The sequence below is a fragment of the Loxodonta africana genome, chromosome 22 (assembly GCF_030014295.1).
Source record: "Loxodonta africana isolate mLoxAfr1 chromosome 22, mLoxAfr1.hap2, whole genome shotgun sequence".
Taxonomy (NCBI): Eukaryota; Metazoa; Chordata; class Mammalia; order Proboscidea; family Elephantidae; genus Loxodonta; species Loxodonta africana.
Genome location: NC_087363.1, coordinates 42,101,582 through 42,115,688, shown reverse-complemented (window position 1 = coordinate 42,115,688; position 14,107 = coordinate 42,101,582). Strand labels below are relative to the sequence as shown.

General features: G+C 47.5%; 2 protein-coding genes across 11 annotated transcripts in view; both read left to right on the top strand.

Moving 5' to 3' along the window:
* IRAK2 (interleukin 1 receptor associated kinase 2) overlaps window positions 1-6,012 on the top strand; it is a 94,328-nt gene extending 88,316 nt beyond the window's left edge. For all 5 annotated transcript variants that reach the window (XM_023547930.2, XM_064274909.1, XM_023547929.2 and 2 more), the window contains 3 exons: window positions 749-949; window positions 3,910-4,201; window positions 5,185-6,012. In XM_023547930.2, coding sequence (XP_023403698.1) covers window positions 749-949; window positions 3,910-4,201; window positions 5,185-5,300 — 609 coding nt within the window. In that variant the 3' untranslated portion in view covers window positions 5,301-6,012. The remainder of the gene's footprint in view (window positions 1-748; window positions 950-3,909; window positions 4,202-5,184) is intronic.
* Window positions 6,013-11,115: 5,103 nt separating this feature from the next.
* TATDN2 (TatD DNase domain containing 2) overlaps window positions 11,116-14,107 on the top strand; it is a 36,212-nt gene continuing 33,220 nt past the window's right edge. For 3 of the 6 annotated variants that reach the window (XR_775697.3, XM_023547927.2, XM_003409758.4), the window contains exons 1-2: window positions 11,121-11,411; window positions 11,540-11,950. Coding sequence is in view for 4 of the 6 variants with exons in the window: in XM_023547927.2 (XP_023403695.2) it covers window positions 11,546-11,950 (405 nt within the window). In the remaining 2 variants the exon portion in view is untranslated. Of the gene's footprint in view, window positions 11,412-11,539; window positions 11,951-14,107 lie in introns of all 6 variants that reach the window. The other 3 variants (XM_064274907.1, XR_010319048.1, XM_064274906.1) reach the window with 3 other exon arrangements.

The window sequence follows — 14,107 nt, the reverse complement described above, 5'->3', positions numbered from 1 at the left end:
CCTGTGGGGCAGTTCTGTAGTTCTACTCTGTCCTATAGGGTCAGTGAGTTGAAATTGACTTGACAGCAAAGGGTTTTTTTTTTTTGGTTGGGTTATATGTGTATGTTATTCTGACCTATGTATATATATATATATATATGTGTGTGTGTGTGTGTGTGTATGTATATGTACACACACATAGATGTATATATGTGTGTGTATATGTATATATGGGTCAGAATCCTATCTTTTAAAGTGCTTATGTCATAAGAGATTGTCCATTTAACTGTTAATAAGATTAAATTATTAATCCTAAATTCTCAGCATGTAGTTAAGTGACACATGATACATGATAGCTATTATTACTACTTATTATCACTAATAGGTTATTGAGTTTATTCTGTGTCAAGCACCATACTTTATGCTTTAGGTGCATTATATCATTTAATCTTGATGCCAGTCCTATGAGCAAGTATTTTTATTATCCTTATTTTCCTGACGAGGCAACCTAGGTCTCAAACGGTTAAGCCACGCATTTGTGGTGTGGGTATGCTATGGAATGTCCTGTGCATGTGGGGAATTTTGTAATTCTCCAGTTAGATGTTTTACTAATTTCTGGGATCCTTGCATTTATTTTTAAAAATGAAAATCCTGTTGGTGTTTTAGAAGTCGTGGAAGCTCTGGTATAGTCATGGGGTGGGTGGGGCATGTGTGATTGGCTCTCAGCGCCCTGCAGCTCACAGGGGGCATTTCATTCTTCTTCCCACAGAAAGATTTACTCCTAAGGGAGATTCCAAGTAGCACCACCTCGTCCTGCTCCAGGAAGATGGACATTGAGAAGGTGATGGCAAAGGAGATCTGCCGCAAGTATGTGGAAAAGCGTGCGGGGAAGTTGCCAGAGGACTGCGCTGAGGCCCTGGCTGCTGCCGCCTGCCTCTGCCTACGGAAGCGCAATGCCAGCCTAGCCGAGGTGAGGGACGCTAGCTGGGGACCCCTTACCCGGGACTTGGTCACAACTTGGGAGCCTGTCCCTTTACCAAGGCATGATTTCATAAACCTGGGCTGTATTTGGTTGAAGCTATTGTGGCTCAATTGAGCAAAAAAGGGAAGTGTATGGATAAGAAGACCTCTGAAGAACTCCAGGGCAGGACCAGACCCTCAGATGTCAACAGAACTGTGTACAATTTTGTCTGAATCTGCTTTATCCCTTCCCCCTGCAGCCCCCCTCTACTTTCCTCCATCCTGACCCTGTCCCCATTTACATGTTACAGTTCTACCCCGCTGAAAGATAAAGTCCTCACGTCCCAATTCCAACCTCTCAGAGAGAGAACCTGATTGTCTAGCTTGGGTCAAGTGTCCACCCCCTTGCTCAGTCAGTTCAGTTGAGGGGTGCGGGGTCAAATATATAAATTTGCCTGCTGAGGGCTTAACCCTGGATGGTGGAAGGGGTCCTAGGTCTCAGAGAAAGGGAGCATGGATTAGGCAGACACCAAAGGTGATTAAACATTTTGCTATGGCCATGATAAGTAGAGGTGGTTTCCACGATAACAGGAATCAACTTGGAGGCCACTGCTAGGTCTTTCTAAGGATAAAATCACAGCCCGAGAGGCTTGTGGAGATCATCTCGCCCATTAATTTTCAAATCACATTTGGCAGAGAGACTTCTTAGGAGTACCTTAGGTGTTGGTAGCAAGAGGGATTGAGAGAGCTGCAGACCCCACCCATGGGAGAGACATCCGCTTTTTTTTTTTTTTAATTTATTTATTGTGCTTTAAGTGAAAGCTTACAAGTCAGGTCAGTCTCTCATACAAAAAGTTATACACACCTTGCTATGTACTCCTAGCTGTTCTCCCCCTAATGAGACAGCACATTCTTCCTTTCCACCCTGTATTCTCCGTGTCCATTCAGCCAGCTTCTCTCCCCCTCTGCCTTCTCTTCTCGCTTCCAGACAGGAGCTGCCCACATAGTCTCATGTGTTTACTTCAGCCAAGGAAGTTCATTCCTCACCAGTTCATTATTTACCTTATAGTCCAGTCCAATCCCTGTCTGGAGAGTTGGCTTTGGCACTGGTTTTAATCTTGGGCTAACAAGGAGCCTGGGGACCATGACTTCCAGGGTCCTTCCAGTCTGAGTCAGACCATTAAGCCTGGTCTTTTTACAAGAATTTAAGATCTGTATCCCATTGTTCTCCTGCTCCACCAGGGATTCTCTGTTGTGTTCCTAGTCAGGGCAGTGATCAGTGGTAGCCAGGTACCATCTAGTTCTTCGGGTCTCAGGTTGATGGAGTCTCTGGTTTATGGAGACACCCACTTTTAACTCTCATAATTTTATTGGGTTCTCAGTACGATTTCATTTGAGGAAAGGGTCTGGCAGCTGAAAGACCCTTCAAAAACCAGTGCTCTAGTGCAAGTCTCCCATTTAAGAGATGGGAAAGTTAAGGCCCAGATAGAAGATGAGACCACAGAGTGAGTTTTTATCAGAGCCAGGACCACAGCCCCTTTCTCTGGACTCCAGTTTCAGCCCTATCGGCAATCTTGCCTGGTGACATGGCTGGAGCTGGAGACCTGAGTTGGAAACCCTGGTGGCATAGTGGTTAAGTGCTACAGCTACTAACCAAGAGGTTGGCAGTTCAGATCTGCCAGGCACTTCTCGGAAACTCTATGGAACAGTTCTACTCTGTCCTATAGGGTCACTATGAGTCGGAATCGACTCAACGGCTGTGGGTTTTGGGAGACCTGAGTCATTGTGTTAAACTTGGACTGGCCTCTGGGTGCCCTAGTGCTGGTGTTTAGCCATTCATCCAGCAGTTCTGTGCTGGGCCCTGGGGATTTATTGGTGAACAAAGCAGACATAGTCCCAGTTGGCTGAGGCTCACAGACATTGCACAGTAATTGTGTGGTAAGCACTAGGATAGTGTCTGATGGGGGCCCTACCCAGGAGGACTTCCTGAGGAAGTGATGTTTGAGCAGATGAAGGGCAATCCCAGGAGAAGGAACAGCTTGTGCAAGTGGCCTGAGGTGAGACAGATCCTGGCACATTCAAGGCCCTACAAGAAGGTCAACAGGGCTAGAAGACAGAGAACATGGGGTAATGTGGTTTATGATGGGCTGGTGAGGAAAGAGAAACCCAATGATAGAGGGCTTACTCGGCATGTGTCATGGATTGAGTTATGTCCCCCCAAAAATATCTGCTAACTTGGCTAGGCTGTGATTCCCAGTATTGTGTGATTGTCCACCATTTTGTCATCTGATGTGATTTTCCTCTGTGTTTAAATCCTGACTCTATGATGTTAATGAGATGGGATTAGTGGCACTTATGTTGATGAGGCAGAGACTCAATCTACAAGATTAGGTTGTGTTTTAACCTCTTTTGAGATATAAAAGAAAGAAGTGAGCAGAGAGACAGGGGGACCTCATACCATCAAGAAAGTAGAGCCAGGAACGCATGTCCTTTGGACCCAGGGTCCCTGCACTGAGAAGCTCCTAGAGCAGGGGAAGATTGATGACAAGGACCTTCCCCAGAGTCCACAGAGAGAGAAAGCCTTCCTTGGAGCTGGCACCCTGACTTCAGACTTCTAGCCTCCTAGACTGTGAGAGAATAAATTTCACTTTGTTAAAGCCATCCACTTGTGGTATTTCTGTTATAGCAGTAGTAGATAATTAAGACAACATGGTAAGGAGTTTTGGGAAGTCACTAAGGATTTTAAGCAGGGGTAAGACAAAAGAAGATTTATGTTTTAAAAAGATCTGTTTTCCTAAACCACATATTCTTTTGTTCAGGCCTTCATCCCTTTATTCAGTTCAGTCATTTGTTCAGTGTCCCAGGCGAAGCTGCTACAATGAGGAAGAGAGCACAGTGGTTTAAACAAGATAGAATTGTTGATTTCAGAAAGAGTTCGTGATGGGTGCTCTTGTCTCCTTCCTCCCCAAGGTGTGTGGCTCTGTGGCTGCCGTGGAGGAGCGGCTCAGAGGCCAGGAGACGTCGCTTCCCTGGAGCGGGCTTTCCAAGGGCACAGGCACCTCCTCTAACACCCCAGAAGAAACGGACGATGTGGACAATTCCAGCCTTGATGCTGCCCCCTCCAGAAGGGAAGCATCCTGGGTGGGAGCTGCCTCCTCACCTCTACCCACAGAGGAGGGACAAGGGAGGCTACGGGCCAGCGGGAAAATGGAGGCTGACTCCCCCTCTGAGGCCTGTGCCAGCCAAGTGCCTCCCCAGGATGGTAAGCGTGCAGAGGTCTGGGAACTCACAAACACTCACTGTGTGCCCCTAACGTCAGCCCACTGTTTACTTCTCCCGTCCCCCTCATCCACTCGTTCATTTGGTTAGTCAGCCATTCACCCACCAGGTGATTATACAAAGAGAAACTTGGAGTCATTCTTGACCCCTCTGCCTCCTCCCTGCCCCCTATATCCAGTCCATCACCCAGTTCTATTACCTCCCAAATATCTGTCAACTTCACTTCTCTCCACTGCCACCCTCAGTCTAAGCTCTCTTGCCGGCACCACTATAGTGGCTTCCCTGCTGTTCTCTCTGATCGTTTCTGGCCCCTCACCAGCCCTTTCCCCAGGTGGTAGCCACAGTGGTTTTTAAAAACACAAATCATGTCACTCTTTGTTTAAAACCCTCAAGTGACTCCACCTTGCACTTGAGGATAATGTTATAACTCTTTACCATGAGCAGCAGCTCTGTGTGGTCTGTCCCTGCCTCCCTCTCCATCCTCACTTTACAATAAACACCCCCATCCTCACCAGGTGCTCTTAAAGGTACCTTGCATCTCTGGTACGCAGCTCCAAATATACCAGACTTCTTTGAAATAAAAATTAGGAAGGTGTCTTCAGCGCAGTGTCCCTGTCCCTTAGTAAATATGGCTCAATGAAGGTCCCAGGTTCCAACCATTCCTATTCCTCTTCCGTGGGAATGGGAGAGGAAGGAGTAGAGAGAGGCTGTAAGTGTTCACTCCAAAACTCCCCTCTCATGGGGAGCAGCAGGGAAATCCCCTTCTCTCTGGAAATGTAGGAGGTAGGTTCAGAGTTTGCTTGCAAAGGCAGAAGTGATGAAAATGCCCATTATACTTAGGGCCTGATTCAGAATCCTGATTTAAATGAGAGATTCTGACTCAATATGGCTTTCTAAGAATTATAATAGCAACTATTTCCAAATGCCTTTTGTCCAAGTTGCTCTTTCTCACTTTCTGTTTAACAGCATCTACAGAGACTTCATGGAAAATTGAGATCAATGAGGCCAAAAGGAAACTGATGGAGAATATCTTGCTCTACAAAGAGAAGAAACTGGACAGTGTTGAGCTTTTTGGACCCTGAAAACCAGGACAAAGCTGAGGACCCTCGTCCTTAATCAGAAAGATAAGAGTTAAATCAAGAAAAAGGTCTGAAATCAGAGACTCAAGGAAACATTCAGTCCAAAGGACTAATGGACCACATGAACCACAGTCTCCACTAGCCTGAAACCAGAAGAACTAGATGGTACCTGGCTACCACTACCAACCTCTCTGATTGGGATCACAATAGAAGGTCCTGGGTAGAGTGGGAGAAGAATGTAGAACAAAATTCAAATTCATAAAAAAGACTAGAATTACTGGTCTGATAGAAACTGGTGGAACCCCAGAGACTATGGCCCGTAGACACCCTTCAAACCTGGAACAGAACCCATTCCCGGCGATCACCTTTCAGCCAAACAGTAGACGGGTCTATAAAGTGAATAGTAACACCCATGAGGAATGTGCTCCTCAGAACAATCAAACGTATGAGACCAAATGGGCAGCATTTGCCAAAAAACCAAGTTCAGAAGCCAGGAAGTGGCAGGAAAGATAGGCGAATGGAAACAGGGAACCCAAGGACAAATTGGGTAGAGTGCTGTCACATTGAGGGGATTGCAGTTAATGTTGTAAAACAAAATGTGTATAAATTGTTGAATGGGAAACTAATTAGCTCTGTAATCTTTCACCCAGACTGCAATAAAATGTTAAAAAAAAAAAAAACAACTCTGAGGCAGAATCCAAAATGTCCCATGAAACATACCAAACATCTCCTGGAAGAGAGAGAAACTTCCATTTCACCAGAGTGAGTGAAGGGAGAAGGAACCTCAACTTTTAGAAAGAAAATCTGAGAAGCCCACTTCCTTTCTGGGATTTGTTAGTCAGAGCTGGGTACCAGAGGGGACTGAAGTGGAAGGCCTAGTACATGGGCCCAGGATGTGGGCCGATTTTGTGGTTCCAGGAAGCATGTGATTATAACCACCCCAGCAGATGCTGTTTCCCATCTCTTGCCCCTTGACAACTGACAGAGCGTCCTACAACACCAATACATTTTCCAGAGTTAAGATCTCTGGGTCATATTTGCCAACAACCCCTTACAAACCTCTTTTCCCTGAAGATTTTCAACTTGTGTCTGAACGCAGTTTTTGACTCATCTCTCAAGTGCTCACGTTTTAAAATTCCAGATACCTGGCAAAGGACTTAGTAGGTTTTCAGCTTTCTCTATTGGAAATCTACTAACACATAGATATTTATTTAGTGCCTACTTAGCGTCTTTATCCTCTCATCCCGCTTATGCTGATATTTTTAGTGGAGCATTCATTTTGAGCATATGTGTTATTTATGGCTACATGAGGAATCAGGAGAACTAGAGTTTTATGTTTGATTCTGCTGCTAATGAAGTCAATCACTTAGTCTCTGGAACCTCAGCTTCCTTGTATGTAAGATAACACTCACTCAGGCTCCCTCCCTGGGCTGTTGGGAGGAACACATGCGGCAGTGGCAACAGAAGCGCTTTTAAAATGCACTTGTACTGTTTTATAAGATAAATAAATAGAAAGGTATTAAATGTATATTCCTGCCATGTACCTGACATTTATGTAGAGGATATATTTCTGAAAAGTCATGTTGCAAATGCTATTTTAAATTTACTGAGAGAAGCATCCTATTTAAAATAGTTCTTCTACCATGATTTTTATTTTTTGTAAAATAAAAATATCCCTGTACAGTCAGCACGTACCTGGTAATTTATTTCGCGTCCAGGTGAATGTGTTTAGAGAAAGTGCCTCGTATGCATGAGAAGGACATCATGGGGGTTTAAAAGCTTGGGCGCTGACTCTGGATGTTGGCTCTGTTAACAGTTGTGTGATCTTGGGCCAAGTTAGGGAGTTACTCTGAGCCTCTGTTTCCTCATCTATACAATGGGGAGAATAAAACCTTTCTGTCACGTAGGGTGGTTGTCAGGGCAAGGGGCAGGCCCTGCCTGGTGAAGGCGTTTAGTTGCACCCCAGCCTGGACAGTTTTGTACTGACATGTAGCATAACTGGGCCTGGGCTCCAGTCCAGGTGGACAGTGACCTGTCCAGACACCCCATCTTAAGCTCTGGTGGCTGTGAGGATTCAATGAGAGTGTCAAGTGCCCAGCCAGGACCTGGCATGTGATAAGCCAAAAAAAGCCCAAACGAGTTGCCACGGAGTCAGTTCCCACACATGGTGACCCATGTGTGTCAGAGCAGAACTGCTGCATAGGCCTTTCAAGGCTGTGACCTTTCAGAAGTAGATCACCAGGCCTTTCTTCCAAGGTGCCTCTGAGTGGGTTTGAACCACCGACCTTTATGGTTAGTGGTCAAGCACTTGTTTGCGCCACCCAGCGACTCCAGTGCATGGTACCCGTTGCTGTCGAGTCGATTCTGACTCATAGTGACCCTATAGGACAGAATAAAACTGCCCCATAGGGTTTCCAAGGAGCAGCTGCTAGATCTGAACTGCCGACCTTTTGGTTAACAGCTAAATGCTTAACCACTGTGCCACCATAGTGTGGTAAGCACTTAAAATTAGAATAGGATGTTTCCAAGGCTGTTTGAGCAAAAGAGGGCCGGCATGAATAGGGGACTGATTATCCAGACATACTTGCATTTCCAGACTAAGGGCTTCCTAAAATTTTTGAAGGAGTCAATGAGTTCCTTTGAGAACCTGATGAAAACTATGGACCTTCTCCCCTCAGCAAGCTGTAAATTCATAACGCACAATTCTGTATGTAAATTCCAGGGCTTCAGGGGCACCACAATGCCTTTCCATGGACCCCTAGAGAAAAGGCCTAACTCTTTTTGTTGTTGTTAATAGATTCACGTGAGAAAAAAAATCCAAACGTTACATAAGGTTTCATGGTGAAAAGGAAGCCATTTTCCCACTAGTCTCTGATTTCTTCTCCTCAGAGGCAATCACTGTTACTAGTTTGGGGATATTTTTTAGAGAGCATTTATATACATAAAATCTTAGTGCTCAATACCATTACTCATCAGAGACATGCAAATCAAAACCACAGCAAGATACCACTTCACACACACTTAAAAACAAAAAAACCAAACTCATTGCCGTGGAGTTGATTCCAACTGCTTGCGACCCTATAGGACAGAGTAGAACTGCCCCATAGAGTTTCTAATGAGCGGCTGGTGGATTTGAACTGCTAACTTTTGGTTAGCAACCAAGCTCTTAACCACTGTACCACCAGGGCTCCAATTAGGATGGCGATAATCAAAAAGACAATAAGCATTGGTGAGGACGGGGAGAAATTAGAACCCTCATACACTGCTGGGGTGGGAATGTAAAATGGTGCAGCCACTGTGGAAAACAGTTTGATGGTTACTCAGAATGTTACCATATGACCTAGCAATTTCACTCGTAGGTACCACTAAGAGAAATGAAAACACATGTTCCTACAAAAAACATCGATTAATGTTCATAGCAGCATTATTCGTAATGGCCAAAAAGTGGAAACAGCCTAAATGTCCATCGACTAATAAGTGGATAAACAAATTATGACGTATCTGCACAATGGAATATTATTCAGCCATAAAAAGGAGTGACGTTCTGGTACATGCTTAACTAGATGAGCCTTGAACATGATGCTAAGTAAAAGCAGCCTGTCACACACTGTATGATTCCATTTTTATGAAATGTCCATAATAGGAAGATCTATAGAAAAAGTTCACCACCTGCCTGTCAGTTTGTCACACCGTGGTGGCCTGTATGTTGCTAAGATGCTGGAAGCTTTGCCTTTGGTGTTTCAAATTCCGGCAGGGTCACCTAGGATGGACAAGTTTCAGTGGAGCTTCCAAACTAAAACAGTAGGAAGAAAGGCCTGGTTGATCTGCTTCTGAAAATTGGCTAGTGAAAACCCTATGGATCACAACAGAACATTATCTGATATAGTGCTGAAAGGTGAGTCCCCTAGTTTGGAAGGCATTCAAATTACACTGTGGCCCCAACAATGGACTGGGGGGTACAGAGATCGTGAAGATCTTGGGGTCACCATGAGTCAGAGTAGACTTGAGAGCAACTAACAACAGAGAAAGAAACTAGACTAGTGGTTGCCTAGGAGTGGGGGGAGTGACTGCTGATAGGAGAAGATTTCTTTTTGGGGTGATGAAAATGTTCTAAAATTAGATTTTGGTGATGGTTACACAACTATGAACATATTAAAAACTACTGTGCACTTTAAATGGGTGAACTTTAAGATACACAAATCACCTCAATGATGCTGTTAAAAACACACAGCGATTATTCTTAGGCATATAGAAAAACCAGAACACGCCACCACGTTTATTTTGGGACCCAACTCCTTTCTCCTCTCTGTATTCTGTTGCACATATGGTATCAATACTGTTCTGAATCCTGTTTTTTCCACATCTTTCTTGAGCACTGTTCCTCAACAGTACTTTTACATCATTTCATTCTTCTGGTCTGGTATTTCATTGTATCAATATTCCATAATTACATCATCAGCTCCTATTGGTGGGCATTGAGGTGGTTTTCATTCCTGCTATTACAAACAGTGCTGCCTTCCGCAGTTGTGCTTAGTGGCCCTTGAATCGGTTCCAACTCATAGTAACCCCGTGTACAACAGAACAAAATGTTGCTTCATCCCACACCATCCGGTGACCCTCAGTTGCAGTTACTGCAGCGTCTCATCTTCTAGTCGGTCGGTGATGTATGGGCGCGCCCGTCTCTACACCCTCAGCCACAGAGCATGTTACCAAGCTAATCGGTGAAAAATTGTGATTGGATTTGTATTTTTTAAATACCTGAGATGGAGCCATCTTTTCTTAAAAAAGACCCTTTCATAATTTGTTTCTGTGAACTATTGGTTCATTCCTCTTGCCCTTTTTAATACCGAGTATTAATGTGCAAGAGTTTCTATGTAGTAAGGACGTCAACCCTTGGTCACGTGTTGCAAATGTTTTTTTTAAAGTTCGCACTTTGTGTTTTGAGTGGGATATTTTTTGCCTTGCAGATATTTTATATTTTTTGTGCAGCCTCTCTCCTCTCCTGCCCGCCAGGGCTTCTAACTTCTAATTTCAATTCTGCCACTTTCTAGGTGTGTCACTTGGGCTTTCTGAGCCTATTTCCTGCTCTGTAAAATGGGGTGATGGTGCTGCGAGCGTAAGGTTTGGTGTGGGTCGGTGAGCAATCCGGAGCCGAAGGTGCCCACACAGGGGCCTGTGCTAAGCAGCAAAGCGTAGCCTTCAGGAAACAGGTGCTCACTGACCTTCCTTGCCCTCCTACAGCGCGGCCTGAGCACGTTGGCCGCGCTTTACCTTCGCGCTCTTCTTGTCCACGTGAGTGGCCCCGCCCCGGCCCGGCTCCCGACCAATGGAAGAGTTTCGTAGGGCGTAAGGGCCCGCCTCCAAGCCCCTTGACCAAGAAGCGAGCTCCGTCTTGCTCTCAGCCCCACCCCTTGTCGTTTCGAGCAATGGGCGCCCTCCGTTTGCGCAGGCCCCGCCCCCGCGCTCCTCAGGCCGCGGGTCGCAGGGCTGGTTCCGGGGGGCGTCGCGGAGACCGGTGTGAGCGCAGCTCGGGCGGAGGCCGGACCCGAGTCTCGGGAGCGGGGCGGGCGGCGCGCGGGCGGCCGGGAGGGGCGTCCGGGCCGTGGGGGCGGCGGGCCCGTCGTTTAGGCCGCTGCCTCCGGGACGGAAGGGGCGGCCGGGCGGGGCCCCCGAGGCGGCGGACCTGGGCGCCGCAGGCTCCTGAGGGGCGGCTCGGGCCCCTTCCGGCCGCGGGTTTGTCGCTGGGGCCGCGAGAGCCGGGCGGGCTGCTGCGGCCGGGCGGCCCTGTCCTCCGGCCCGCCCCCGGCGGCCCGGGCCTCGGGGCCGCGCGAGCTTCCTGGAGCGCCTTGTGTGTAGTCTCTTGACGCGCTGTGACATCTTGGAAGGGCTTTGTGTTCCAAACTAAACCGAGGCGCTCCGTAGTACCGGAAGCGCTTTGACATCTGCGGAGGAGCGCCGTGCGACCTGAAGCGCTTGGTAATCTCGGAAGCACGTTGTGGGCTTGGAACCCAAACCGGAACCTTTGGTAAAGCTTGGATCCTTTCGACCTCTCCGAATCGCTTTGGCACCTCTGGAACCCTGAGAACTGATGGACAGTGGAAAGAAGGGGGAAAGGTCAGTGAGGCCAGCCCTGGCTCTGGCCTTCAGGCTTGCCCGCCCCCACGGTCCGGGATAGTGGGAGTCAGAGGTGGGTCAGTCAGGAAGGGTGGTGTTGGAATCCAGGCCCCCTCTTTCCTCTGCAGGGTCTCATGGCGTCGGAGCGGCGCAAGGTCAAGTACCACTGGAGCAGCACTTCGGAAGGGTGTCCCAGCAAACGCACCTGCCTCCGGGAGCCCAATGATGTGGCCCCCTCCCGCCGGCCAGCTCTCAGCTCTGCGTCTCGTTCCGGAGGGGCCAGCAGCCCCAAGAGCCTGAAAGCCAAGAAGGTGGACGATGTGGCCTGCACGCAGAGGTTGTCCTGGGGCTCATCCTGCCGCGGATATTCCTCCTACTCCTCCCGGTCCTCAAGCCCAGGTGTGGGCGGGGCCCCCTACAAAGGCTGTCTGATTCGGAGCACTGAGGGGTTCCTTTCGTCCGTGGGATCCCCTCTGCGCTCTGTCAGCCGTGCTGTAGAAGAAATGGCTTCTCTAGAGGAGGAAGCCTGCAGCCTTAAGGTAGGTGGCTGCAAAGCCTTACAGCCGCTGAAGCCCCTTCCATGTGACTTGGGAGGTTGGGGATGAGAATTTTGGTGGAAAGACACTGTAAAAAAGATGATGTCATTGAAGGTTGCTCAGAGCCCTACAAACCCAGAAGACCAAGCAGTTGACCAAGGGGTGGCCTGAAGTTCAGTACAGAGGCAGTTTTCACACATGGTAGCACATGGGAACTGCCTTTAAAATACTTGCGCCTGGCTCCCACCCTGAGGAACTGATTTGGTTGGGCTGGAGTGTGGTTTGGGCATCCAGATCACCCCGGAATATTGTAGTGTTCAGCCAGGTTGAAGAATCACTACAGTAGAAGGTCGGTTGCATGCTCAGGAGACACAGAGTTATTATATCTTAGTTGTAAATTTAAGGAACTGTGCCTTTGGTTTGAACCATTCTGAATTACGGAACCAAAGGGTATGAATTTGGTTCTTGGTGTGGCGGGGAGAGGGTTCTGGAGGTCCTACGTTTAGTTCCTCTGTGGAAACTCAAGGAGGGTTTGATGAGTACTTGGGACAGACTGGTAGGTACATTTCATCCACTCATTCAGTCATGCTTTGAACAAATATTGAGAGCCTTGTTTGTGTCAGGCAGCGTTCTAGGTGCTTGGGGTACTCCAGAAACAAAACAGAGAAGGATCACTGCCCTTTTGGCGTTTACCTTCTAGGTTTTGGAGCTCTGGGCCTTCAGAGGTTGAAGAGGAGTTCTTCATGTGGAGGAGTGGGGAAAAAAAACAGGCCTATTGCCAACTCATGGCGACTCCATGTGTTACAGAGTAGAGCTGATCTTTGTAGGGTTTTCTTGGCTGTAATTATGGAAACAGATTGCCAGACCTTTCTTCCAAGGCCCTTCTGGGTGGGTTCAAACCACAAACCTTTTAGTTAGCAGCCTAGCAAACTGTTTGTGTCACCCAGGGGCCTTGGAGGAATGGAGGAAGGGTCTTGTATAGGCTGGGATGGGCTGCCCCTAGAGGAAGTTAATTTACGAAAATAGTAAAAACAGATCCTAAGAAGGGTGGGTTTGTTTTTTAAGCCTTTGCTTAGTGATTTCTTGGGTGGGGCTGTAGTTGGCTTTTTCTCCTGGGGACTTGGGCCATGTGCCCAGGTTTTTTCAGTGTGGACCTCATAGAACTCATGTATGGGTATGGGGATTAAACTTCAGAGACAAAGATGGAGTGAAGTCTGGTATCAGGAGGGGCAGGAAATTTATTTTGCTGCATTCCAGCTCAGTCTGTTCTATAGGCCTAGAGTCAAGATTTCAGGGTGTGGCCTTTAATCCGTAAGGGTCTGACTCTAGGATGGACCCACCTTTGTCTCATTAAGGCTCAATGGGCCTTGTTTGCAAGAGCCCAGGGGGTCGCCTGGAGTCAGGGCTGGACTCTGCAGCAACAATGGAGCGATGAATAGACCTGTCCTGTCTCACAGAAGCCTTTAAGTTCCCCCTGTGCCTTGTTTTTATTCAGCAAGTGTGTGAGGGTTTTTGTGTGCCAAGCACTCTGTTAGATCTTGGAACTATGAGGTGGGATAGATGGGGTCCTGCTAGTCTGGTGGGAGTGCTGGAGGGGAAGTCACAAGACTGCCCGCACAGTGGTGTGATGGAGCAGGGAGCCCAGGATGGAAGTTGGTGAGCTTGGGAGGGGTAGGTTGCAGGAAGGCTTTGTTAAAGCTAAGGAAATTTGGACTTTATCCTAAGGGCATTTGGGTTTTATTCTAAGCCACTGGAGAGTTTAAACAGGGCACAGTGGTTAAGCGCTTGGCCCCTAACTGAAAGGTCAGCAGTTTGAACTTATCAGCTGCTCTGTGGGAGAAAGGCTTTGTGGGAGAAAGACATGGCAGTCTGTTTCTATAAAGATTACAGCTTTGGAAACCCTATTGGGGCAGCTCTTCTCTGTCCTACAGGGTCCCCATGAGTCAGAATCAACTCTACAGCAGTGGGGCACAGAGGGAAGGCAAATTTGCATTTTAGAAAAAATCCCTGGTATGAGTGAGGATAGGATATGTGGGTATTGATATTATCAGTCCTCAGAGTCCGTGAGTGGTGCACATGGTTAACATGCTTGGCTGCTAGCCAAAAGGTTGGAGGTTTGAGTCCACCCAGAGGTGCCTTGGAAGAAAGGACTGGTGATCT